This window comes from Phoenix dactylifera, unplaced genomic scaffold, assembly GCF_009389715.1.
Source record: "Phoenix dactylifera cultivar Barhee BC4 unplaced genomic scaffold, palm_55x_up_171113_PBpolish2nd_filt_p 000352F, whole genome shotgun sequence".
Taxonomy (NCBI): domain Eukaryota; kingdom Viridiplantae; phylum Streptophyta; class Magnoliopsida; order Arecales; family Arecaceae; genus Phoenix; species Phoenix dactylifera.
The window spans coordinates 396,139-420,897 of NW_024067810.1; the positions used below are offsets into that span (position 1 = coordinate 396,139).

The 24,759-nt window shown below is 37.0% G+C and overlaps 2 protein-coding genes and 5 non-coding genes across 9 annotated transcripts; all 7 read left to right on the forward strand.

Annotated features, from left to right (window-relative positions):
- The first annotated feature begins 58 nt into the window (after window positions 1–58).
- Window positions 59–15,398, forward strand: LOC103717398 (probable calcium-binding protein CML7). 3 transcript variants are annotated; one of them, XM_039118458.1, is made up of 7 exons: window positions 80–594; window positions 6,252–6,255; window positions 10,642–10,703; window positions 10,797–10,869; window positions 10,964–11,102; window positions 11,195–11,381; window positions 15,187–15,398. In XM_039118458.1, the coding sequence occupies exons 1-7, from the start codon at window positions 152–154 to the stop codon at window positions 15,218–15,220; spliced, it is 942 nt and encodes a 313-aa protein (XP_038974386.1). In that variant the 5' UTR covers window positions 80–151; the 3' UTR covers window positions 15,221–15,398. The 3 variants fall into 3 exon arrangements, with proteins under 3 accessions (XP_008803988.1, XP_008803989.1, XP_038974386.1); XM_008805766.4 differs by lacking the exons at window positions 6,252–6,255; window positions 10,642–10,703; window positions 10,797–10,869; ... (1 more) ...; window positions 11,195–11,381; window positions 15,187–15,398 and adding an exon at window positions 6,357–6,653 and having other exon boundaries at window positions 59–640; XM_008805767.4 differs by lacking the exons at window positions 6,252–6,255; window positions 10,642–10,703; window positions 10,797–10,869; ... (1 more) ...; window positions 11,195–11,381; window positions 15,187–15,398 and adding an exon at window positions 6,362–6,653 and having other exon boundaries at window positions 70–640.
- Window positions 15,399–18,554: 3,156 nt separating this feature from the next.
- On the forward strand, window positions 18,555–23,209 carry LOC103717396 (40S ribosomal protein S20-1). Its single transcript, XM_008805764.3, has 3 exons — window positions 18,555–18,969; window positions 19,068–19,181; window positions 22,878–23,209. The coding sequence occupies exons 1-3, from the start codon at window positions 18,858–18,860 to the stop codon at window positions 23,018–23,020; spliced, it is 369 nt and encodes a 122-aa protein (XP_008803986.1). The 5' UTR covers window positions 18,555–18,857; the 3' UTR covers window positions 23,021–23,209.
- LOC113463406 lies at window positions 19,799–19,884 on the forward strand. Its single transcript, XR_003387568.1, has one exon. It is a non-coding gene; the product is annotated as a small nucleolar RNA SNORD36 (small nucleolar RNA).
- LOC113463404 lies at window positions 20,593–20,678 on the forward strand. The gene has a single exon (XR_003387566.1). It is a non-coding gene; the product is annotated as a small nucleolar RNA SNORD36 (small nucleolar RNA).
- On the forward strand, window positions 20,937–21,023 carry LOC113462315. The gene has a single exon (XR_003384471.1). It is a non-coding gene; the product is annotated as a small nucleolar RNA SNORD36 (small nucleolar RNA).
- On the forward strand, window positions 21,212–21,297 carry LOC120105739. The gene has a single exon (XR_005508056.1). It is a non-coding gene; the product is annotated as a small nucleolar RNA SNORD36 (small nucleolar RNA).
- On the forward strand, window positions 21,546–21,632 carry LOC113463405. The gene has a single exon (XR_003387567.1). It is a non-coding gene; the product is annotated as a small nucleolar RNA SNORD36 (small nucleolar RNA).
- Window positions 23,210–24,759: the final 1,550 nt, after the last annotated feature.

The following is a 24,759-nucleotide window of genomic DNA, read 5'->3' on the forward strand; positions in this document are numbered from 1 at the left end:
ATCAAGCCAAGCACGAATTTCAAGCTCACGTGTGTAAATACCCCCGCCGAATGCCGATTAACCTCCAAACGGAGAGAAAACAGAGGAAGTAAGGGGGGAAAAGAAAAGAAGGAAAAAAGCGCCGGGGGAGAGATCGACGGCAAACGGCAAAATGGGGAAGGAGCTGACGGAGGAGCAGGTGGCGTCGATGCGGGAGGCGTTCTCCCTCTTCGACACCGACGGCGACGGCCGGATCGCGCCGTCGGAGCTGGGGATCCTGATGCGTTCCCTCGGTGGGAACCCGACCCAGGCCCAGCTCAAGGAGATCGTGGCCACGGAGAACCTGACCGCCCCCTTCGACTTACCCCGCTTCCTCGACCTCATGCGCGCCCACCTCCGCCCCGAGCCCTTCGACGCCAAGCTCCGCGACGCCTTCCGCGTCCTCGACAAGAACGCCACCGGCGCCGTCGCCGTCGCCGACCTCCGCCACGTCCTCACCACCATCGGCGAGAAGCTCGACCCCGATGAGTTCGACGAATGGATCCGCGAGCTCGGCGTCCCCCCCGACGGTACCATCCGCTACGAGGAATTCATCCCCCGCATGGTTGCCAAATAGTGATGGTCGGTCTAACCTTAGGATCCGATCTGATCCATTCAGTGGGTACGATTCGTCTCTTTCTCCCATTTTTCGCCCAGATTTGGTCGATTAGGATTTATTAGGTTATTGGGATCTAATTGCTTCTTTGTGTGATCTCCGCGTTGCCTGGATCTTTGATTGCCATGATGAATGTTGGAACTTGGAACCATAAGTTCGAAGCTATTTTAGGTTTAGCTTATGGATTGCTAGAATGGAATTTGATTAAATTTTCTTTATCGAGTTCTTCGTTGAAGATGAGTATTTCTTATGAATTTACTTTGGTTAGATTTAACGATTTTTTTGCAAAATTTCAGAGTTTAGTTTCTTTTATTTCTGATTTATGGTTTACATGGTCGCAAAGGTTTTTTCTGTTTTATCTCGTTGCAAAAATATTTTTTATAAAAATATAAGCAGTGGATGTTTAATAATCAATTATCCATGATTTAGATATCTGTAAGTGTTCCTATTGCCTTTACACATATTTTTGCATAATTGTTATAATGACCACTGATGTAAATCGGAAGAAAGAGATGCACTGGATTACTCAGGAATAAAATGAGAGAGAAGTATGAAGAAACAAGTCTGCACATCAAAAGCAATATATGATGAAACATGTGGGATGGGATTTGTGGAGTAAAGGGAAAATGGCATGAATGTGGAGGTTTGATATACCACGTCTGAAATAGGATTTGCTTGATTTCTAATGCTAAGCTAAAAAGAAGTGGCAGCAGACAGGGTTTAAAGTGGGGATCTTTCAAAAATAATTGGGTGAGCTTTCGGCTTTAAAGTCTTGAGGATAAATAGAAGCACCAGACTGCTTAGGTTCTTATATATGTCCTGTAGTAAGCTTAGAACTGGTGCATGTCCAAAATCTAGATAGGAAGGAAGATGGACTGCTTTTAGAAATCTTGGTGATCTCTGAAATTAATATTTGATAATGCAAGTAAAAGCTGGATATAGAAGGATAATGTGCTTACCTTTGAGAAAACACAAACCAGTCCCAACATACCATGTGTCATGGGATGCGGAAGTTTTGGGCAATTTCGTTTGTCCATCCTTTGTGTGATGTATTGCATGAACTATGAGAGACCTGCAAGCAGCTCGATATAAAACAAGTTGGTGGAGGAGCAAGATAACACAACGAGAGAAAAATCAGGATAGGCTTCTTTGGAATTCATATGCAATAACATGCATAAACACTCCTTGTTTGCTAACACCATACATTCCCAACAAAGAGAAAGGAAAACATGTTCACTTGAAGGAGTTCTAGTTGCTAATTGGAAGTGTTGTTAAAAGTTGTGGCCATCATTCTGTACTTTCAATGTGTTTGGTCAACAACAAAGTGATGTAATGAAGCATTGTTTCACTTTGTGTTAATCTATTATATTGTCCTGACAGTGTTTCTCCTATTGTATTGCACAACAATGATGATAGAGCCCCATAAGTCACTTTCTTATAGTAAGTTTTTCCAAACAGTGATGGAGTCTTGCAGATTCAACTTTCATAGTTGGCTTAGTTTAAGTAGAAGAAAGGGCCTAAAGATGATCCTCTTAAATTCCATGGCATCCAACAGTCATGACTCGTTTTAAGCAAGGTTAAGGATAGGAAAAAAAGGGCTAGCATTGGGGTTAGCATGAGGGTTGACGAGTGGAGTAAGCAAGTAGAAGATACCAAGAAAAGCCTCAAAGGGAATGGTTCGGTCTGATGGAAATCAGTATCGTTCATTGAAATGGTAGTGACTGGTGATGGGGGATTAGGCAGCTGGGGAAAGTTGGAGTTGGTTGAGGGTTTTAGGCAGTCATGTTGGCCAGTTACCTTGAGTCCATTGAGAAGAGGAGTAATGAAGAAAAAAATACAAGGTTGAGAGGTTTCAACATGTAAGGAGTTGGGGTTGTATCTCATGTTTTATTGCATGTGATCTAAGGCATTGATTATATCTATTTAAAAACAATGTAACCTGAATTGTTTATTCGTTCCAGCTTTGAGATTAAGATCTCATTGAGATATATTCCCTAATAATGTCCATTTGGCAACAATAAATAATATAAAAAATTTTTTGCTGATAAATACTACATGATTGTTGGTTACCGATGTCTATGATTTTTTTGTTTGTTATTGAGCTTAATCAAACTGAACATGAGCATGCTTGGTAATCTCAAGCTCAAGATTGTTGCTAACCGAGTGGGCTCATGTCAAGCCAAATTTCTTCTCGAAGCTATGTATGAATAACTTGCTCTTTTGACAATCCTAAGTAACTCGAGTTTGTTTGGAGGACCTAAATGTACTTCATTTGGATTCTTTGTCCCTTTCAAAATATTTTGCCAAGGCTTGTCTTCTTTTTCTTCTTCTTCTTCTATTGATGAGTGCTAAACGATTGGTGGTTATCTATGTCAATGATTTTTTTTTGTTTCTTCTTCTTCTTTCCCCCCTCTTGTAGCTGGCCATCTTGCCAAGATAGAATTGAACCCCTGTGCCTCAAAAGTCGAAGCATACAAAAAAAAATCTAGATGTCCTCTAGTCAGTAAACAGAAACCAAATTTTGCCCCTTCACATAGCAGTCTAAACGGGAGAAGCCGAGATGTACCTAGACACTGTATATAGCTATATCTTCTCCACTTTCAATGCATTGATTTTCAGTTTGTAAATCAGAGTATCCCTCTATTGGGGTAATTAACAACCAGATTCGCTGTCTGAGGACCTATAGTACATTCTTCTTCTTGGTAACATATCTGTTGATTCAGCTTCTTCTTGGTAACATATCTGTTGCAAATTGTTATTATGTAATATTTTAGTTTCTAATTTCATGCATTTTTCTGATATCCAAAACTAACTTTAATTCATTGTCATAAATAGATCTATTGGGAGGCTCCTCAATTACACAATGGTATCATAGTATTTTCCTTCTCAAATCATAACCAATATGAAACTAAATTTCTTATAATGGTCAAATGTGGTGTCATAGCTCAGCAGAACCTTCAAAAATCTACTTTACAGTTGCTTTTTTCTTCATTTTTGGCTATCTCCTAGCTGTTTTGCTCAAAATGTTTGACATGGTAGGACTTTTCTTGGCTATTGAATGAGTAAGTATTGGCCAAATTGCAATAATTAATAAGATGTCATCTGCATAGATTACCATCTGCAAGCTAGAATTTTGACATATGCAGGGAATCTTGGCAAATTATCGTATTTTAGAATGAACCAAGTACGTTAGCAAGCATTGCTTTCCAGATGTAATCTGACTAATTTCATCTGAAACTACTTGTCTCAGCAAAACCAGACATGTTTCATCTGAAATAGGATCATTATACTCAAAGTGGTACTTACCCATCTTGAGTACTAATTTCATATTACCAGTTGAAGAAACCATGCTAATTTCCATATGGTCCTATTTCCATAAGGGAACAGTCTCAACTGCATACATGCCATCAGATCAGTTAAACTATTTGCCATATGGAGACATATCATGATAAGATGAATGGACTTGCATGAGTTTTAATGGAAATGGTTACATGGGAAAAAGTTTTGACACTTAAAACTTATTGTAAGGATATATGGAGGAACGAATAGGATATTCTTTTCATGGTAGTAAATGTGTGTTATTATACATGAACTTCCAGAATTCTTCATTCTTATGTTATTTTAACATAAGGGAACAGTCTCAACTGTATAAGAATGCGAAATATTGTTTGTCAGATCAAGCAAAAATGCATATAGATTTATCTCCCTACCTGTTAATTTTTCTTCTAGGTCTTAGGGGAGGTCCTTCTCTTTACCAAAGAGTAGCCTTGTTAGGAAATTGGCAGTTGGCATCTCAAGTTCACTAATTGATGGTTATACCTTGATCTATAAAGCTGAATTAGTATTAGGATGGGGCTTGCTTATTTAGTTTCATGATTTCGGAGATGTATCACTGTCACCTCTAATCTGATCTCTCAAAGAAAACCAATAGTGAATGAATACCTAACATGTCTTATATTCTGTTCACATGCTTATTGTCAATTACATGTCCAATGAAGCTTTCGTAATCTGGATAGGTATATTCTGCATGTCAGTGATTTTCGTCATAATCTAAATTTGCATCATTTTGATAACTATGTTTTTGTTCTTTAACCTGTTAATCATTCTGTAAATTCAACTAAATGGTCCCATTCCCTCCCATTATTTCCTAATTGTTGCAGTCCTGCTTCCTTCTTGTGTATATTGAATTTCTCTGAAATTTTATGTCCTTTTATTTCTTTATATATTCTCTTCTTGGGGGAAAATGATTTGCTTTTACTTTTCTTTTTAATTCAAGCCTTGGTCCATTCTTACCAATTTATAATTGCTTTTGTCCCTTTTTAGAAAAGACTCCTTACATAACATCAAGCTCACCAATAACAGCATACTTCGATGCTTATAATGCTAGGTCATTGCAAGATATAGTTCTAATCAAGTGTATGTGTAACTTGTAAATGTTTGTTGGATCTGTTTTATGCCAAATGATAAAATAGAACTGTTATATAGGAAATATCTAAAAGAGACGTGAAGATTGTTCTGGTTTTAGAGGATTTGTCCTGGGTAAGGAAGCATTAGTAAGTTGGAATCAAGAAAGTCAATTCCAGCAAAGCTGTTTGGAACATCTTACCGGTCAGAGCAATCCTATGGTTCCCCTGGATAACTCATGGTAGCATGCAGTGCCTGACTAGTTACTGTTGAAGTGACTGCCAAATTCTAACATCAGATTTGGCTTCTGCAATAAACAAGAAAGGGGAACCTTTTTTTTTTTTTGGTAATTTTTGCAATGATATATTGAAATTACGATGCAGGAGTTCTCTTTTATTTTGTAAGTTTGTTGAGTTAAGGGAAACATTGCAAGACTGCTGAAACCTGAAATAAGAAGGGGAATGTCTTGGCAGCAAAATCAAGTTCTGTTGCAAGATTAAGGAGGCAAATGATACAAATACATAATTATGATGGGACAATGACAATAACTTCAATTTTTTAGATCTGGAGAAACTGGGTGAGCAAAATGCACAGAGACCATATCAATTACAGGGTCATAAACCAGCTAGGGATGGAGTTGATTGGGCTACATGATGGTGGCAGAATTATTGCTATTTCCCATCAAATATACCGAAATAGGTATTCAGGTTGTTTATATTTTTGTATTCAGGAAGGCAACTTGGGGAGAGAAGGTTGTATGGACTGGCGCAGATGTGCTGCTGTTGTTTTCCAGTTCCTTGATGAAAAATCTTCTTTGCCAACTATTTTTGCCCTTTCGTCCAGACATTTACTGGTGGTCAAGTCATTCTGAATATTTGAAGATCAAACACATGCCGGCAGGAAACAAAAAAAGAATTCTTTGCATGCACGAAGCTGCAATAATTATTTGAGTACCTTCAATATGATGGTCCACAAATAATAAACATCCCAACAATCTATATCATTTTTCTCATGCTGAGTGTTATTTACAGGCCGCACCTACTTCCATGAGCATTTAGAATTTCAGATGAAGGTAATACACGGCTCATTTATTGCATCAATATATGAACATTATTTTTGAATGCACGGCAAGATGATTGCTTCATGATTAGTTGCTTTGACCTTTAATTTATTGGTGTTGAGCTGGTTTGAAGCTTAAAGATCCTTTTCAGAGCCCTGTAATCTGTGTCCTTAAATTTCCTTTCACCTTTGATATTTGTCTGTTCTGCTGTTGCTGTCCAAGACCAACTTACAATGTTTTTCATCTCTTTATTACCAGCGCAGAGTTCCTGTTTCATGTGGGGGAGTTCATAAAGAAAAGGGGAAAAGATGAAGTGCAGATAATCTGACCAGTGACTAGACATATTTTCTCAAGCAATAATCTACTTGGCTGTTAGTTATATTTTGATGAACTATTAGCATCTACCAATGCTTGAGCTTTGAAAACTGATTGAGTAGTTTTAGTTTTTTTGCCTTGTTCTCTTTATGGTTTTTAATTATTTGGGGCATGCGACTAGTGACTCATGTATGAGTCCCAGGAACTTTTAGAAGTTAATATCCAAAGACTCGTTAAATACCTGTTGTTTGCATGCTCATTAAGCTTTTCTGAGACTACTATCGACACTTCCAGTTCTCCCAGTGCTCCAAACCCCTCCAGGCCGAGCAGGGGAACTAAATTCTGAAATGCCTCTACTCCCAGATGACTTATTGTCATCTACAACTGTTGCAGGCTGATAAGATCTATGCTGAAGGTCTCTGTGGTACTTAAAAGAAGTTCGCATTACATGAAACCAATGTATATCTGAGAAAACCGTGGCGGATGTTATGTAAATGTCCGACTGCTTTGCATCTCTTTAGATCTGAATTTGTGGCTAGCTTGAAAAGGAAAAAAGTTAGTAGCCAAGTTTGTATATCAAGAGTTGAGTGTGATTGTTGGAGGTGGTTGCCATCATCCAAGCCAGAAAGTGGTGAGTAGTCGAGCTTGCATATGATTGGTCACCTTTCTTGCAAATATGAGCTGTCTGAAGAAGCATGAGATCTCTGTAAGGTTTGAAAACTCATTTATGGTATCAATTTGATAGGCCATGCCACATTATGGTTTTGGCCTTTGGTGATTCCAGAAATTTTATTTTATCCTTTCTTGATCGCAAAGTTTGGACCATCCACCAACTATATAGTTCGGCATACATATTCGCCTAAACAAATTAAAATACAAGAGTTGATTTACATCCTGAAACTTGAGTTTGAGTTCAGGATACTTGCAATAAGGGCAGCATCGTGCTGCTGCCTCCTGTTGAATCGCAGCTAGTATTCCTACGCATGAGCCTCGATGATTGAGATATGATTGAGATATGCATTGATAATTTGAGAGACGTGGTCTATGCTTTAAGAGAGTTTGCATGCAAAAAAAAAAAAAAAATTATTTTTTGTTTATCTTAATTTGTTTTAACATTTGGATTAGCATAATGCTTGCTCTTCAGCATTTTCTATAAAAAATATTGCTTAAAAAAAATAAATTTGACAATTATATAATAAAAAGAATTTTGAAAGTTTTTTCACTAATCATAAAATTATTTTACTCCATTCTTCTTTATTTATAACAAACACTATATCTTATTTCATCGAAACTAGTTTATAATATTTATTATTATATATGCATAGATGAGAGCATGTATCAGAATACAGAAAGAGATTAAAATTTCTTAAAGGCACACGATAGATTGCAATGGTCAAGCTTTTTTACTACTGTTGTACTCATTGGTGGAAAAACAACATCAATTATCCACAAGTAAAATCATTGAATGACTTCAGAACTCTTTAGACTTACTAACAATCTCTGCGGCTATATGGTAAAAGGCTATCACTTATGTCGTGTACTTTAAATTACTATTTTTGGAGCTTCAATTTTCTGTAAAGAAGAAAAGATCTAGTATATGGAGCCCTTCTTGTCACGGCAATTTTAAATCAGCCACCCATGAGAAATGTTCTAGCTCTAAAAGATAAACATTGCAAATCTTATGCACTAAAAGATAAAGATTGCAAATATCTTACAACACTTTTCTTTAAATAATCTACAAAGTTAAAGGTAGAATCTGACCATTTTTATGTAAAAAAGATACAATGAAGAAAGAACTTCGGTGGCAATGAGAGGAACTCAAATTTTGATGGTAAGAACTTCGACAAATGTAAGAGAGAAAGAAAGGCAGCCTATCGTGGAGAAGGAAGTTGAGTGAATAGTTTTGATTCTGAACAGAGGAGTGAAAGAGAGGAATTGAGAGAGATCGAAAAATTTCCTAGAGGAGGTAGAGATATTAGTTTCCAACGAGACCCATTAATCTATTACCCGCTTTATAAACAAAAAGATAATTTCATAATTTTAATTATTTTTTATTTAAGAAATATGATTTTGGCTAATCATGTCAGCTGAATCACTATGTTAAAGATGTACATATAAAAATAGTATTTTGAGAGGGCATGCACTCAAATATCAATTTGAGAGGGCATTCATGTAAATTTTAATATTTAGAAAAGTATTTATGTAAAAATTTAAGAATTTTTTTTAACGTGTATACCTTCCTAAATTTATGAAATAGTATGAATGTCATCGCAAAATTGTTATTTGCATGTATATCCCTACAAATATTTTTTTTGGCAGATTTACCGGTTAAGGTTATTTCGGATATTTCAATTTTAAACCACTATCTTCTTAATAACTTTAAATGGCATGGGTATATACGAAAAAAGTTAAAAAAGAAGAAGAAGGGTGTACATACAAAGCAAGTCCTTTGTAAAGGTATACATAAAAATATCAATTTTAGAATGGTATTTACATAAATTCTAATATTTAGGAGGATGGTTTGTGCAGTAGAGGTGAATAAGAAAATCAATATTTTGAATGTAAACAATTAGATGAAGATTCTTAACAACAAATACAAATAACAGAATGAAAAAACAATAGAAATAATATAAGCTTACCAAAGATTGATCAAATAACAACCTATGCCTCAATAAGATCTATGCCAATATATCAAAGATTCAAGAAAAATAAAAACATATGAGAAAAAACTTATGAGAAGTAAGGGAGTATTTGATCTTTGATATGCATACTTAGATTGCGTTCTTGCAATGTGCGCAACAGGCATACGACCTCTCTAGAGATCCATCCAGACACGGAAGACTTCTTAAGAGTGATGGCTAAATGAAAAAAAATGATAGATATACATCTTTGAGAACTTCTGAGAGAGTCAAGAAGACTGAGAAGTAATAGGCATAAATTAAATGCAATAGGGCCTACGGAATAACATATTGAAGCCTATCTGCAAGCCTTCCAATTAATTGTTTTACTTGATTTTCTACTTTTGTTTCTTTAAACATATATTTAGAATCCGTGGTTTTTTTTTAACACAATTTGTTAGTGGATCCACCCCCCCTTTCTTATCTTAATCATTGCCCTTAATACCCACATGTATGTCATGCATGCTAAATACTAGGGCATGACACAACCTAAGTAGGAAATCCTTATTTAGGTTTCGAGTCTTACAAAATAATATAATACATTACCCCTCATAGGGTAAAATTATGGAAAGCTCTTTTTATTAGTGGTGAAACTAGTTGGGTCAGATCAAGTTAGACAAATAAATAAAAGACCTTGATCTATACTTGACCCAACCCGATATTAGGTTGAGATCCATCTACCGATATCCGCCCATAGGTCAGCCCTTGACTTAACTTGTTTGGCTTATAACATGGTCTATTTTGTAAGGCTCATTCCTCGGGAGATCCCACTTAACATGTTCAATCCAATACTTAAAATTTTTAATGATATTTTCAATATTAATTAAATAATTAATATCCCTATCCAAGTTCATGACTCAAATCTGGTCTGAAATATCTCAACCCCTATAGAACTCTACCATCATGATCGTGTTGGATCAAAGCTTTGATCCATATCAGATCTATTCGAAATTTGAGTCAAGATATTTGACCTATACCAACCTAAATTGAAAAATCAGCGACCAAACCTCTCCCAAATAGGTTCTGGTTAGGTTTTTAGGTTGGATCATTTTTGCCACCCCTACTTTGGACCATCTGATATGAGGTTGCACAAATATCAAAGTTAACTGTATTTTTAAAGAAGCCTATTGTGCTATGTTGTATTAGATTTGTGAAATGACTATTAAATTTGACAATATTGTTTCTTTATAAGGTGAAGCTCACATAATTATTTCTCTTTTACTATTAGTATTAATATAATTAATCAAAAGTCTGGATAGGGAAATAATTTAGCATTAGCTCATCTATACAACTGATAAGAGGATTAACAACCCATGAACCGTCCATTTGGCTGATCAGATCATGACCGTCTGATTATGTTATCCGACCCACGAAGCGGAGCCCGTTAATCGGACGGTGTTCACTTCTCCTATATACACTATCGAGCGGTCGCAAGGGAATATCTAGTAGCCTGAGCCCTAAGGCCTCCGCTATATATCCAGAAAACCCTAATCCCCAGGCTTCCCTCCGCCTGTTAGGGTTTGCTCTTCGCTCCAGACCTCCCTCGAGAGCCCTCCGCCGCACCCGCTGCCGCCGCAACCACCGCCGCCATGGGTCGTATGCACAGTCACGGGTAACCTTCCGTCTTCTCCCCAATTCCTCCTTGTCTCTCCCCCTTCTTCTTCGTTTATACCATTTCTCTCATCTCTTTGTTCTTTGGTCGCAGGAAGGGTATCTCATCGTCGGCGTTGCCGTACAAGAGGACTCCGCCGAGCTGGCTCAAGATCTCCGCGCAGGACGTGAGCCATCTCTCTCTCTCTCTCTTTCCTCTCTCGATTTGTTTTTGTTCTTTTTTGATGTTCTAATCGGTTTTGGATGCGTTCGATATCCCAGGTGGAGGAGAACATCTGCAAGTTTGCAAAGAAGGGACTGACGCCGTCGCAGATTGGTGTTATTCTCCGTGATTCTCACGGTATTGCCCAGGTGAAAAGTGTCACCGGGAGCAAGATTCTCAGGATTCTTAAGGCTCATGGTATCATCTTTTTGTGTTGTTTGGTTTTTGGTTGGGTTTCTATGGTGTTGTTTTGTTTAAAGTTCTGATTTTTATTTGAATGTGGTTGGCAGCGCTTGCACCAGAGATTCCGGAGGATTTGTACCATTTGATTAAGAAGGCGGTGGCGATCAGGAAGCACTTGGAGAGGAACAGGAAGGACAAGGACTCCAAGTTCAGGTTGATTCTTGTGGAGAGCAGGATCCACCGCCTGGCTCGTTACTACAAGAGGACCAAAAAGCTCCCTCCTGTATGGAAATAGTGAGTTCTTGCTCTGCTCTTTATTTTTGTTATTCCTTAAAGTCGTATTCCATGTAGGGTGGATTGGTCTATGTGTGATCGCAATTGGTGATACATTAGAATATATTATGTTTGGCTAATTGATGTGAAAAAGGTAGTGATTTTTGGCTGTAGAAACTTCATAAAATGTTTTAGTTTCTTTTGATTGGCAGATTGGACTTTATAGAGTTAATCGTGGTATTTCTTTATGTATGTATTATAAGGGAGCGATTGATCTGTATTATTTGGCAGTCTGTATGGTAATTGGTTTATGAAAATGCATCTACATTAGGATTTCTCAGAAAGCATAAGCAGTAAGATTTGCAGTCAAGACAATGTGTTATTAACTCTTAATGAAGGGACATATGAAATCTTTGTCGTATGTTAAGGTGTGAATGCCCTCTTCTCTATAGGCTTCTATGTATTCTAAAAATTTATCAGTCTGTGTGTGCATAATTTGCTTAAGAAGGTACCTGTTTTGAATTTATGTGGTCATAACAACACATTGTTGCTTTTGTATTTCAAGGTTCATGGACGTTAGGAGTTGAGTATTGCTAATATGAGAATGTATTTTTGTAAGTTCTTTACTAGTAAACCTCTTGTAGGGTGCATTCTTATGCATCATATTGTGATGAAATTTCATGGTTTTACACATTTCAAGAATTGAAGGTTCTGATTCTATTTTACTAGGCATTTGGTTGTCTTGTAGAATTTTGCAAAAGCCCTTTGAGTCATTGAATTCATCATCTTTTATTATTTTTTCCCTATTTTCTGGCATTCTGTTTTCACAGCCAAAGGTCTCTTGGAAGATTCCAATTTTGAAAATTCAAAAATTTTTAAGTTCAGACAAATGATAAAATCATGAGTTTTGAACTTAAAAACTTAACATGGCCTTAATGATAGAATGTATTTTTAGTAAAATGTTATTTATATTTATGTCAAATTTTGGTTTGGTCCAATGCTTGACAGCATGACATTTGAACTGTCATTCTAACTTTATCAACAAATTTTTGTTTTATAAATAGTGAAGGATAAAGATTGTTGAATTGCTCAAGTATGGAGATAGTTAAAAGAAAAATAACAGAGAAAGTGAGGCAATGATTAGTTTGCAAATGCAAAAGGTAAACGTTTTAAGTGTCGAGAATTCTACTTATGCGTGTCAAGAGGACTAGGATTGAAAACTTATTTTTGTCCAGACACTAGTGGTTGCTGTAAATAAGTTTTCTTGCATCCATTTTTTTTTTCTTTTGAGAAAAGGTAGGTGGTTACCCCCCACTCAGCCATCAGGGTGTAGGCAGGATTTGAACCTTGGTCATTGAGTACCATCCACAATGATTTTACCAACTTGACAATTGGATTTTCTTGTTATTTCTGTCATCCTTGCCAGATTTGTCTTCCTACTTTTCATTTTTCTACTTTATTAAGATTAATGGTTTTTATTTTAATCTGCTTAAAATGTAGGATGAATGTTCTCTCTCTCTCTCTCTAAAATTCTTATTTTGCTTAAATAACAGTAAGGCTGTCCCACCTCTAGTCAATAGAAAGATTTTAATGTTTCTTTGTTTCAATTTGGGGCTTGAAAGAAACACTGCTTGCTTTTGTTTGAAGAAAAAGCTGGACTGGTGGCTGACTTTATTGTTTAATCAGCAAATATTATGAGAATTTGGATTCAAAATCCAACTGACCCACTGTACTTTCTGGTTGGTTTCTTGTGGACCTATATTTTAATGACTCCTGCTAACCTAATTTTACATAAGCCTCTTGAACCCAACATAACCCTTCTATTCTTTTGTCTGAGAAGAGCCACCCTGTTAAGTTGTGAGTCAGTTAATATCCATTGGATGAAAGTGCGGGCCTATATATAATGACTCAACCTAACCTAATTTTACAAAAGCCTCTTGAACCCAACATAAATTATCTTGACCCCTCTATTCTTTTATCTGAGAAGAGCCGCCCTGTTAAGTTATGAGTCAGTTAATATTGATTGGATGAAATTGTGGGGATAAGAGGCTGCTTGCTGGGTTGAGATGATGCTTTGCTGCAGATCTAGCTAGTAGTAGTGTAAATGAAGTGGGGAAGTTTATTATTTTCTTGAGTGAAGTTTTTCCTTTTTTTGGTTGAAGATTTTGTTCTTTATTTCCTTACCTGGTTGTTTTTGGGAAATATGTTGTACACCAGTTATTTGTATGGTTTTAGCCTAAGATAAGAGCAGATGACATGTTTAGGAAGTGGTTAGCATGTGATTAGATCTTTTAAATATCTGCTGCATGGTTGAGGCAAGTGATTTATGGATTTTGCAGGTTTCCATCAAGGAACTCCTGATCTCAAATTTACTGCAGTGTTTGTCATGCCTAGCTTAATTTACTGGTGTATTGACAAATTGTAGAAACTCCGATAGATGGTGTAGTTTCAGGAAGGTGTTGCTAAAATGTGCCTAAAATATTTATTTAAGTAGCCTTCTATCTATTTGCAAAAAATTGTTGCAAGCAGCTTCTGTTCAATAAATCATAACCTGCTATCTTGTTTTCTGTTTTTGATTTCATGTTACCATTTGCACTGGCTTTGTATATGTCTAACATTCATAAAAGGTTTATATAGTTGTTTTGTTCCAGAAGATTTAGAACTTAAGACCTTTTCTAGAATCCAATTATCCTTGTAGACTTGTAGTCTTGTCTAAAACCAATGTTTTGAATACCGAGATGGGATGGAACATCCAGTGTCTCAAGTGTTGGGACACGGGCATCCCATTCCATAGAAAAACCAGTATGGCTGATTCCACTGTATTTAAGACATTGCTGAAATCCATATCCAGAGACTTTTTTCGCACAATATTTAAGTTGATTGTTGCTTTCATTCTCTTTCATTGTTTTCCTAATCACTGTCAATTGATTTTTATTGTTTAAACAGCTGTTTATGTCTGCAGAATAATTATCTCTCTCCTTTTGGTGCACACGTGCTCTTATTGCTTTTTTGAAGTGTTTTTATGTCCCTGCCAACATTTATGTCCAAATGTGTTCATAAGTATCTGTACTAATGAATAATTGGTCTGTTTGTCGTAAGATGATTCTCGAGGAGTTTATTTTCCCCTTCAATAGATCTGTTAGCTCCACTGGTTGTCACCCAACTCTCCGTAGGAGATGTCCTTCATTCAATCCTAGATGATGGCAAATGGCCACCATATTGCTCAAAAATATTAAAACAAATTCCTTGAATGCAACAGGAAATTTTGTTGGACCTTGAGGACATCTTCTCTGTCATAAATTACATGCTTGCATGTCTCCATTTATATTGATTCATGTGCCCCACATTGTGTATGCATGCATGCTTTTGCATTTTATATATCACTGTGTGTGTATAGATGCTTTTGCATCATATAGATATATATTTCCATTGATATTTGAAATTTGCATTGTCATATTGGTGTGTGATAACTTTCTATCATTTGACTACATACGGTTCAAAGCAAGTTCTCTCTCTTTACCAAGAGAGAGAGAGAGAGAGAGAGAGAGAGAGAGCAAGTTTTCTCTATTTGTTGCACACTGTTCAGTTAATGGTGCTGGGAAGATGGTACTTGAATTACAAAACTTTACCAGGGAACAAACACTGTTCTCATCTTTTTCGGCATTCTGGCATTGAGCTGTTTCTTTATGTTCTTGTCATGAACTTGATTGATAATAATTATGTGTTAATTTGCAGTTAACGCCTTAATGTCAACCCTCATCCTCTCGTGTTTATCATCACTTAATGGTTTCTGTATTCTTTTAACACCTGCTTTGCTCTTGTGCAGTGAATCCACCACCGCCAGCACTCTTGTGGCGTAGGCTTTAATCTCTGCAGCCTCATGGATGCTTATGCTTTGCTAGAGGGAGAAAAATTTGTCTTTGTTTTTGCCAAAATATGACAGCCTTATCTATGCTCTAAATTAGTGGACATTATTTTTGTTTTTAATCTGTTTGTTCTTGGATAAGTAATGGTTGGATATTTAATTATTTTGGAACACGTCGTATGCTTACTATTGGATGAGTACCTGAACCAAGATTTTGCAGAATTCAGGTCCAAGCCCAATATATACCAGTACTCATAATAGACTGTTGGCTGCCAGAAATGGGGTGCTATCAGTTACGTTTTAGGATGTTTTGGATCCTTGGACAACGAAACGTTTTAATGTTTGGGAGTTTAAACCGGCTCCATTTGATTAATTGATATGTGCAGAAGATAAGCATGGTAATTAGGAGAATATGGTGCTGGAAATCGATTCTCCTGGATTCCTTTATTAAAGAAGGCTTGCTTGCTTCTATTATCAATGAAGCGTGTTATCAGGTGATTTTATGGCTTGCTTGCTTGACTCACTCGAAGTCAGAATCTACCGTCTAACGTTCATGCCTGGTTCTCAGAAATCAGAAGTTTCTCATTGTTACAGCATTAAACGCTGGCATACAACTGTTAGAACCCTTGTTTGGCAGCTAGAGTTTCTGGGTTCATTCTGTGCATGGTACTTCTCCCAGTATTAAATTTTAAACCTAGGAACCTGTCAAATAAAAGAAATTATTGAAGGCTATTGTTTGCCAAGTTATATTGCCACTGACAAGATCCGACACGAACTCATATTGTCTTATGACATTGACTTTCATGTGACAATCCCTGCATCAACTAATGAGGGTAGCATGCTCGAGAGTATCTATGACATTGATCTCATCTTTAATCCCTCCTGGTTAAGCTTAAGCTTAAAAGATTTAGGCCCTGTTTGGGGGAGTTTTTAAAAATAGAGCGTTTAAAAGCTGTTTGCTGTTTGATAACTACATTTCTACAGTGGTATTTTAACATGTGTTTAGTAAAAAAAAATGGAGAAAGTACTTTTGTATGACAATATGACCATAAAGAACATTATTAGTATTATACAACAGAGTATAACAAAATATGATATGTATTAATACATAAATATATATATATAGTATAATATTAATGTAATATAATATAATATTATTATAATATATTACTATAACATTATGTATTATAGGATAATAATTTAATATAATATTAAATTACTTAACATAACATATAATATAATATAATATTTATAATATAATACAATAATAAATGTATAAAAAATTATAATTATTAGTATAAATTAATTTTTCATCTTTCTGATGTTCATTTATTTCTCCAACAAATTTTCTACCTAGGTGATAAAATTAGTTAAATAATTACTAATATTTGTATTTATTTATTTATTTAGATTAGATTATTTGCCACTCACTCATTAATTTCCTTCTAATTTATTTTATTTAGTTATTTATTTATTATTTTATTTCATTGAAATATATTTATTTATTATCTTATTTTATTTATTTATTTATTCGTTCATTGGGTATATATATTTATTTATGCGTTTATTTTTTCTTTTCTTTTCTTTTTTCTTTTCTTTTCTTTTTTTTTTCTTTTCTTTTTTTTCTTTCCTTTTCCTCTTTTTCTTTCCTTTTCTTTTTCTTTTCTTTTTCTTCTCTTCTTCTCCTACCTTCCTCTGTTCTCTTATTTATTTATTTTATTTATTTTTTCTTTCTTTTTCTTTCCTTTTCTTTTTTTTCTCTCTTTTTTCTCTTTCTTTTTCTTTTTTTCTTCTCTTTTTTTCCTTTTATTCTTTTTTTTTTCTTTTTTCTTCTCTTCTTCTCCTTCCTTCCTCTCTTCCCTTCTTCTCTTTTCTTATTCTCCCATGAGGCCGGCGGCCGCGGCTCGCCAGGGCCGGCGGCTGGCCGTGGCGCAGCGACCACACCCGACTGCCATGGGGGCTTCGCTGCGACTCACCACCCCGGTGCCGTGGCTGGGACGCCGCGGTCCTGCGGAGGACGGAGGCCCTGCACCCTATGGCCGAGCCCGGCCACTCCACAGGCCGGTCGGCCGCATGCCACAGGTGGCGTTTTGACTGCCTGCGGACGGGTCGCCGGCGTGGTGGCTACTACCATGGGCAGCCACGAACTCCTAAAAGAAAAAAAAAGAAAAAAAAAAAAAAGAAGAGGAAGAAGGAACAGAGGGCGACGGTGTTGAGATGAAGAAGTAAAAAAAGAGGGAGAGGGAGGGAAATGGGTGAGAGAGGAAGAGGTGGGATGAGAGTTTTGGAAAAAAAAAGTGAAATCTAAATGGAGGTATTTTGGTCAAAAAAATAGCTTCTCGACAAAGCGAAAATAGTATTTTCGGAAAACCCCAAAATGGAGTCCCAAAAAGCTATTTTCAGCTTTCTGGAAAATTTGAAACAGCTTTCCAAAATTTTTACCAAACATCCTTTTTTATCCAAAAGTACTTTTGGAGGGCTAGAAAATATTTTTTGACCCTCCATAAGCTCCTCCAAACAGGACCTTAGCCTACGGTCCATTATACATTAGACATTTGTAATCAGATGCATCTTGAGGAGAGAGGAGCCAGAGCTCCTCACTTAAATGAAAATTGCGATCATGACGCTCATAAATTCTTAAAACTATATAATAGTTTTAATATTTCATTCATATGAAAGCATTCACATGTTCATAATGTCCCCATATAACAAGTTTTATGCTTGAACAAAATACCTAGCACTTAAAATTATTTTCTTGATCTTAGAATTCCCTGTCTTATTGTATCTTAGTACTTCCTAATCCTCTTTAACAATTATAATTAGCCGCATTAAATTGATGTCATCAAAATGTGTCAAGCGTTCAATTCAGTTGGATTTAGTGCTTTGATAGCAATGACAATTTTAAATATTTGAATTCTCTCTAATATTTTCTATATCTTCTATTTCTAATTTATTCATGTTTTATGGTTTCCCATGAAGCAATCTAAACAAGAAATTTGGTGCTCAAACATGACACGAACCCATAAAAATCTGCAAAAAGGAGAATTATACTGTTCGCTAGATTTTTTCCTTCCTGTATTGATTCATGAGTACAGAAAATAACAACATACGATACTGCAACAGGAAAGGCAATCTATGTTTTGATTTATTTCCCAACTTGCTCAGATTCAGCATTGGAAAACAGCCTAACTTTCGTTTATTTTAGGAATTATTTTATTTTTTTTAAGAAAATTTAAAAATACTTTTTCAGGCAAATAATATTTTGTTATAATCACTACAACGGAGATGATTTCAACCGCCTGATAACGCGTTCTAGCATCCCGGCTTACTTCCCATCCGCAATCCAACGGCTGCATCAGGACCAGCAAATGGCACACGAATCACGATGCGGCAGACCATCAACGAAAGAAACCCTAAACCCCCCTCCGTCTCAGCTCGGAAGGATATAAGAGAGAGCGATCCATTGGAATCCGCAGCGGCGCCGCTCTCGAACTCCTCCACTCCGAGATAAGAACGGAGGCGTCCCACGGCCCTCTTCGCCTTCGCTTAGGGTTAGGGCTGGGTTTAGGGTTCTCTTCCGTGATCTCTCTCTCGTCGGACGATCAAAAGGGAGAGCTATTTTTGGTTGAGGGATGGCGTATGCTGCGATGAAACCCGCGAAGGCTGGGCTGGAAGAACCCCAGGAGCAGCTCCACCGTATCCGAATCACCCTCTCCTCCAAAAACGTCAAGAATCTCGAGAAGGGTACCCCCTCGATCCATCTCATCTCATCGATCCGATCGGTTTTTGATCCATTTGATCTTTTGATCGATTTTATTGTTTCTGGGTGCTGTTGGCTGCAGTTTGTGCGGATCTGGTGAGGGGAGCGAAAGACAAGAGTTTGAGGGTCAAGGGACCGGTGAGGATGCCCACCAAGGTTCTCCACATCACCACCAGGAAGTCCCCCTGTGGTGAAGGTGACGCCTTTTCTCCTTCTCTCTCTCTTCTGCTTTCTTATCTTTTTTATGTTGCTCGGAAATATCTTACATGGGTTTCTAATCCGTCTTGAAATGGATATCAACTCTTCCCTTCTTGTACTTCCTAGCAAAGTTTTTTCCTGTTCCATATGTTCTTTTGGATTACAGCATTAGGTTATCTAAGATCTAACTAACAAGGTAGACCACTACGAACGATGAAGCACTTGAAAAAAAAAGAATGGTTTCACGGTCATCTTAGAACATAAAGTTGTATCAGTGAATTTGAAGAAATGGTAATATTTGTTACTTCTTCTACACTTCAAACTATTGCAAAATGTAAACTAAATTGACTTATGTATGCATGCCTTCATGATAAGAAGTTCTGAAGTGCCCTATGTCTGTTGTACAAGTAAAGAAGGATCATGTCATTTGTATATGGACTATTCAGTTTGGACTATTGTTTTCAACGTATTTAAGTTTATCGAGTTGATTGAATCGGGTTTTCCTTTATTAGTGGAGAAAGATATGATCATGCGCGAATAAATATGGTCAAATAATAGACAAATTAAGCTGCGAACTGAGTAAATTTTTGGAGCTTAATGGTTGCGGATTTGACTGAGCACATGATGATATTAAAATACAATTAACTCTGAGATTTATGTCTTTGAAGTGTCAAAATCGAGCTTTTTAGGGCTGATGCTCGGTCAATGATGTATGGGGTATTCAACGAGCATATGGGGGTAAAAATCCTGAAAGGAGTTTGACATATGGGGTATTCAATGATGCATCATGTTGCAATCATTTTGATAACTATGTGTTTGTTCTGATGCGAGCATCTTGTGCCCGTGTCAACTGGTGCTGGCATTGTAAAAATTTTGCCACACCAAGCTGGCTTTAAGGATGCCTTTTTTGTGAAAAAAGACACTAGAAGCATGATATGAAGTAGAATATTTAGCAAAATTTTAATTCAGCTTCCAACATTAACTTTTAGCAGTTATATTTGTAAAGGTAGTTTTATAAGTTGTGCATAGAGTGACTTTAGGTAATTTTATACAATATATCTTGAATCTACATTTATGCCTTCATGAAGTGATGTAAATTGGTTTTGCTAAAGGCAAATTTTGGTTCTTCTGATTAAAAAATGATTGCATTTTATAGATAGTTACTGCCTGTATTGATGTAATGTAAATTACTAAATTGCATTTAATTTGATAGAACAAAATTTTATTAGGTATGCTAAATTCAAATATAAGCGACCAAATGAAAATAAAAATTAAGTATTTGTATATATAAGGCATTGGAGCATATTTCTCCATGACCTCCTTCTTAAACATCATACTTTGTATGATAATAGTTGTTTAAATAGTCATAGTGGGACTTCAGGTGTTATTACTGGTTGTTGGATTTGACTGAGCAGATGATGATATCAATATCAATAGATGCTGAGATTTATGTCGATGAAGTGTCAAAAATCGAGCTTTTTAAAACTGATGCTCAGCCTAAATTGACCATTAGTGCAAAAGCTAAAACTAGAAAAGCTAATATGTTACAGGTATGCAACAATTTGCAATCAGTTTTACCAATAGCTATTAATTTGGTTTCATATGCGTTGGAGGTCACTTGATGGTTTTGTTCAAAGTCATGCACTTCGGTTTATATGTCTACAGTTATGTTTCTGGAGTATTTCTTTGCTGCTTCTTCTTCTTCTGCTTTTTCTTCTTTTGGTGGTGATAGTGGTGGTTTGATAAATTAGCTGAGCAGATGATGATATGAAGATGCCATTGATACTGAGATTTAAAGTTATGAAGTCGCAAAAATCGAGCTTTTTAAAACTGATGCTCAGTCCCATCACTACCTAGAATGCAGAATTTATAGTCAAGTATTTTTTTTTACGGACAAATGATGATACAATTAGAAGTTATAAATTATAACTATTTAAACCTTCTTAAACATCATATTTTGTATGGTAATAGTTGCTTAAATAATCATAGTGGGACTTCAGGTGTTATTACTGGTTGTTGGATTTGACTGAGCAGATGATGATATCAATATCAATAGATGCTGAGATTTATGTCGATGAAGTGTCAAAAATTGAGCTTTTTAAAACTGATGCTCAGCCTAAATTGACCATTAGTGCAGAAACTAAAACTAGAAAAGCTAATATGTTACATGTATGCAACAATTTGCAATCAGTTTTACCAATATCTATTAATTTGGTTTCATATGCCTTGGAGGTCACTTGATGGTTTTGTTCAAAGTTATGCACTTCGGTTTATATATGTCTACAGTTATGTTTCTGGAGTATTTCTTTGCTTCTTCTTCTTCTTCTTTTGGTGGTGATAGTGGTGGTTTGATAAATTGGCTGAGCAGATGATGATATGAAGATGCAATTGATACTGAGATTTAAAGTTATGAAGTCACAAAAATCGAGCTTTTTAAAACTGATGCTCAGTCCTATCACTACCTAGAATGCAGAATTTATAGACAAGTATTTTTTTTTCAGGACAAATGATGATATAATTAGAAGTTATAAATTATAACTATTTAAACCTGTACCTGTGCATTTATTTTCTATATTGCCTTTGTGGAAACCCTATTATTTGTTCAAGAACCATTTCTTTCAGTCAGAACTTTCTCTAAGCTTCTTGAGAATTTTTTTTTTTATGTCTTAGATTAGCATGACTTACTAAAAATTGCGAAGAAATATCTTATTTTGTTTGTGATGGCTGTCACCTACTATGCTATACTATAAATCATAGGAATATTATTTTCTTTTGGGAAGGAAGAAGGTAACAAAGACAAAATATGCTTGAATTACATATTGATTGATTTTGAGAAATGCTCAAAGCATTGGAACTGGTGTCTTCATGCCAACCTGTTCATCAACCGTTATGGTTGTCTAGAGTAATTATTTCTCTGAGAAGGATTTGTTGAGAGGTGCGAGCAGATTATCCATTAATGTGTTTATACTGATTTATGTCTCTTACTCCACAAGTCTTTTTTTATAATAATTTCAACGAGTTATAACAGAGTGTGCCAAGTGGTTTTAGTTGACAAACTTTTTGAATGATTTCTTGTCGCCAAGGGAAAAAATGAATCAGAGATTAGGGCAGAGATTAGGGCAGCCTAGTGTATGAGGCTTCCGACATTATGGGGTTCAGGGAGGGCCTGATGTATGCAGCCATATTCCCATATGCAGAAGGCTGTTTTCATGTGACATGACTTCTAGGTCACAGCAATTTTACCATTACATCAAGGTTTACTGTGTTTCAAACTGGCCACTACAATTTGTTTTTAGCTATTGTTGATTGAAAGATGGAGGTAGTTCTCTGTTATATAACTCAGTTATGGAGATATATGGTAGACCTATAGCCCTACCGTATCCCTCAGTAAGAATTCATTGAAACTTTGTTATGTTGAGTTTTAGAAATAGCACTCCTATATTGCCATTTAACCTTATTTACCATTTATTTTAGTCATGTTGTCCCATTTGATTTTGAACGAATAAGGTTGATTGAGGGATGGAACAAGTTTTTTTCTTTTTGATGGAAGGACAGTTATAGACAACTGAGTTCAATTATTACATTCTTTCAGCAAATTCTTTTTAGCCGAGACTTTCAAATTAATTTCCTTTTCTTCATTTTTCTCTGTAGTTTTTAACTGTGCAAACCTTTGGTTGCACTCGTGTTATTTCAGGAACCAATACCTGGGATCGATTTGAGCTGCGAGTACACAAAAGGGTGATTGATCTTATCAGTTCTCCTGAAGTTGTTAAGCAGATAACCTCAATCACCATTGAACCCGGAGTGGAGGTTGAAGTGACGATCGCAGACCAATGATTTTTTTATTTATGCAGATTATTTCTGAGTTCTTTTCTGAGGCTTCTCCAACAATCATTTATCATATTATAATACGTCGAGGAATCATTTTACCGTTTTAGTCTCGTATTTCTAGTATGTGACTGTGAACTCTCTGTTGCTTAGAGGATTTTTGAAATTTTGCCTATATACACCTACCATTTTGATGAAGTTCTGCTGGAGTCTTTGTGGGATCTCAAGTTGTTGGGTTTCATATCACATCTTGAAGAGCCGGGAACATTCCATGGCCAAACTGAGGACTTCCGATTAAGGTGGATTACACATGACCATGGCTAAGCTATTTTGATTGAAGACTATTTTATAAAATTTCTTCAGGACTTAAGACTAAAGAGGGCTTATAAAATAAATCGACTTTTACAAGCAAATGTTAGAACAATTATAGGCCGAACGTGGTAATCTTCAACATGGAAAATCAGAGAGATTGGAAATGAGACAACTCCACACCTCTCCTTCTCTCACAAGGCTGGTTAAAGCCAGGCCACGCACCTGTCTGAGGTTAGCCGATTGACAAGCATTATGGTAGGGTCACCGCATTTGTAATGCGATGGTCATCGGTTCTGTTGCTGGAAATTGGATCTGAGGATGACCGTGGAATAAGGAGGAGCTCCGGCAGGGGACGCGGTGGCGGGCTGCACTCTCCGGGAGACCTGCAAGAAGCTGGTGGCCGAGGGTTCTGGTGCCGGCCCTCCGATGCTTAAGTAAGAGGGATTTTTTGTGGAAAAAAGAGAGAATGCATGATTCGTTGAGATTGTGCGCATTTAGTCGTTGACAGTCGCTGGGGCGGAGATCGCGGGATTGGATTCCGGATGAGGAGGAGAAGCATTTGATTTCCGGCGGAGTGGAGGGGTCTGCTTCGTTCTTTGACTGGGTCTCTTTTGGGGCTTGAGGTCGATCGGGCTCAGTTTAATTTTAGACTAAGGCTACAAGGGTGCGAGCTCTGAGGTCGGGCGTCTCGAGGTCGAGCGCCTTGAGGGTTGCCGTCGTTGCGCTCGTCATCACGTGCCGGCGATATATCCACGTGTTTTGGGCAATCCATTTTTTCCCCAACACTACCCCCGACTTCCGAGTTCGAGCCGTTTGCGAGCTCGTGCAAAGGAAGTAATTATCTTCGTCACGCCGATGGCATCAGACGGCTTTGAATCGCTTCGCCATTTCGCGTGCTTCAGGGGCGTCTTTAATGAGCGCACAGGTGACGGCTTTTCGCTTTTCGAGGTGGTCTCAGGCCGCGGGTTCATGATGGGGCTCCAGTATCCGATGAGACGCCGTTTCGATTCTGCTTTTAAAGTGTCGGTCCAAATTGATATGCTGTTTCGGTTTCTAGGGCCAACACGTGACGCCATCTAGACGGGAAGCGCGGTTTGGCCTTGCCGATCTAGGCCGTTGGGAGGGTCTACATAAACCTTGGCATAGCCCTAAAAGCTCCCATTTGGCCGCCGCAACTTTTATCTTCTTCTTCCACCTTCTTCTTCCTTTCTTTTCTTCCGTTGCTCAGTTCCCTCCGGCGGCGCTCCGAGGCATTTTCTGGTGGTCGCCTTAATCCCTTGCTTTCGGCCGTCGGCGTTCTCAGTGAAATCCACAGTAGGTCTCCTACCCACGTTTGCTCGGAGGGTTGCCATTTTTTTTTTCTTTCTTCCTCTTCCTTTTTCTTTATTTTCTTCTATTTGGTGAGTACGGCAATGTCAGGCGGTGCTTTATCTTCC

Excerpts from the sequence above, each read along its gene's own strand:
- LOC103717398 (XM_039118458.1), top strand. The coding sequence starts at position 152 with ATGGGGAAGGAGCTGACGGAGGAGCAGGTGGCGTCGATGCGGGAGGCG. Across the intron at positions 10,704-10,796 it reads GGTCGTATGCACAGTCACGG|GAAGGGTATCTCATCGTCGG; the intron begins GTAACCTTCCGT and ends CTTTGGTCGCAG. Across the intron at positions 11,382-15,186 it reads CTCCCTCCTGTATGGAAATA|TGAATCCACCACCGCCAGCA; the intron begins GTGAGTTCTTGC and ends GCTCTTGTGCAG.
- LOC103717396 (XM_008805764.3), top strand. The coding sequence starts at position 18,858 with ATGGCGTATGCTGCGATGAAACCCGCGAAGGCTGGGCTGGAAGAACCC. Across the intron at positions 18,970-19,067 it reads CGTCAAGAATCTCGAGAAGG|TTTGTGCGGATCTGGTGAGG; the intron begins GTACCCCCTCGA and ends TGTTGGCTGCAG. Across the intron at positions 19,182-22,877 it reads GAAGTCCCCCTGTGGTGAAG|GAACCAATACCTGGGATCGA; the intron begins GTGACGCCTTTT and ends GTGTTATTTCAG.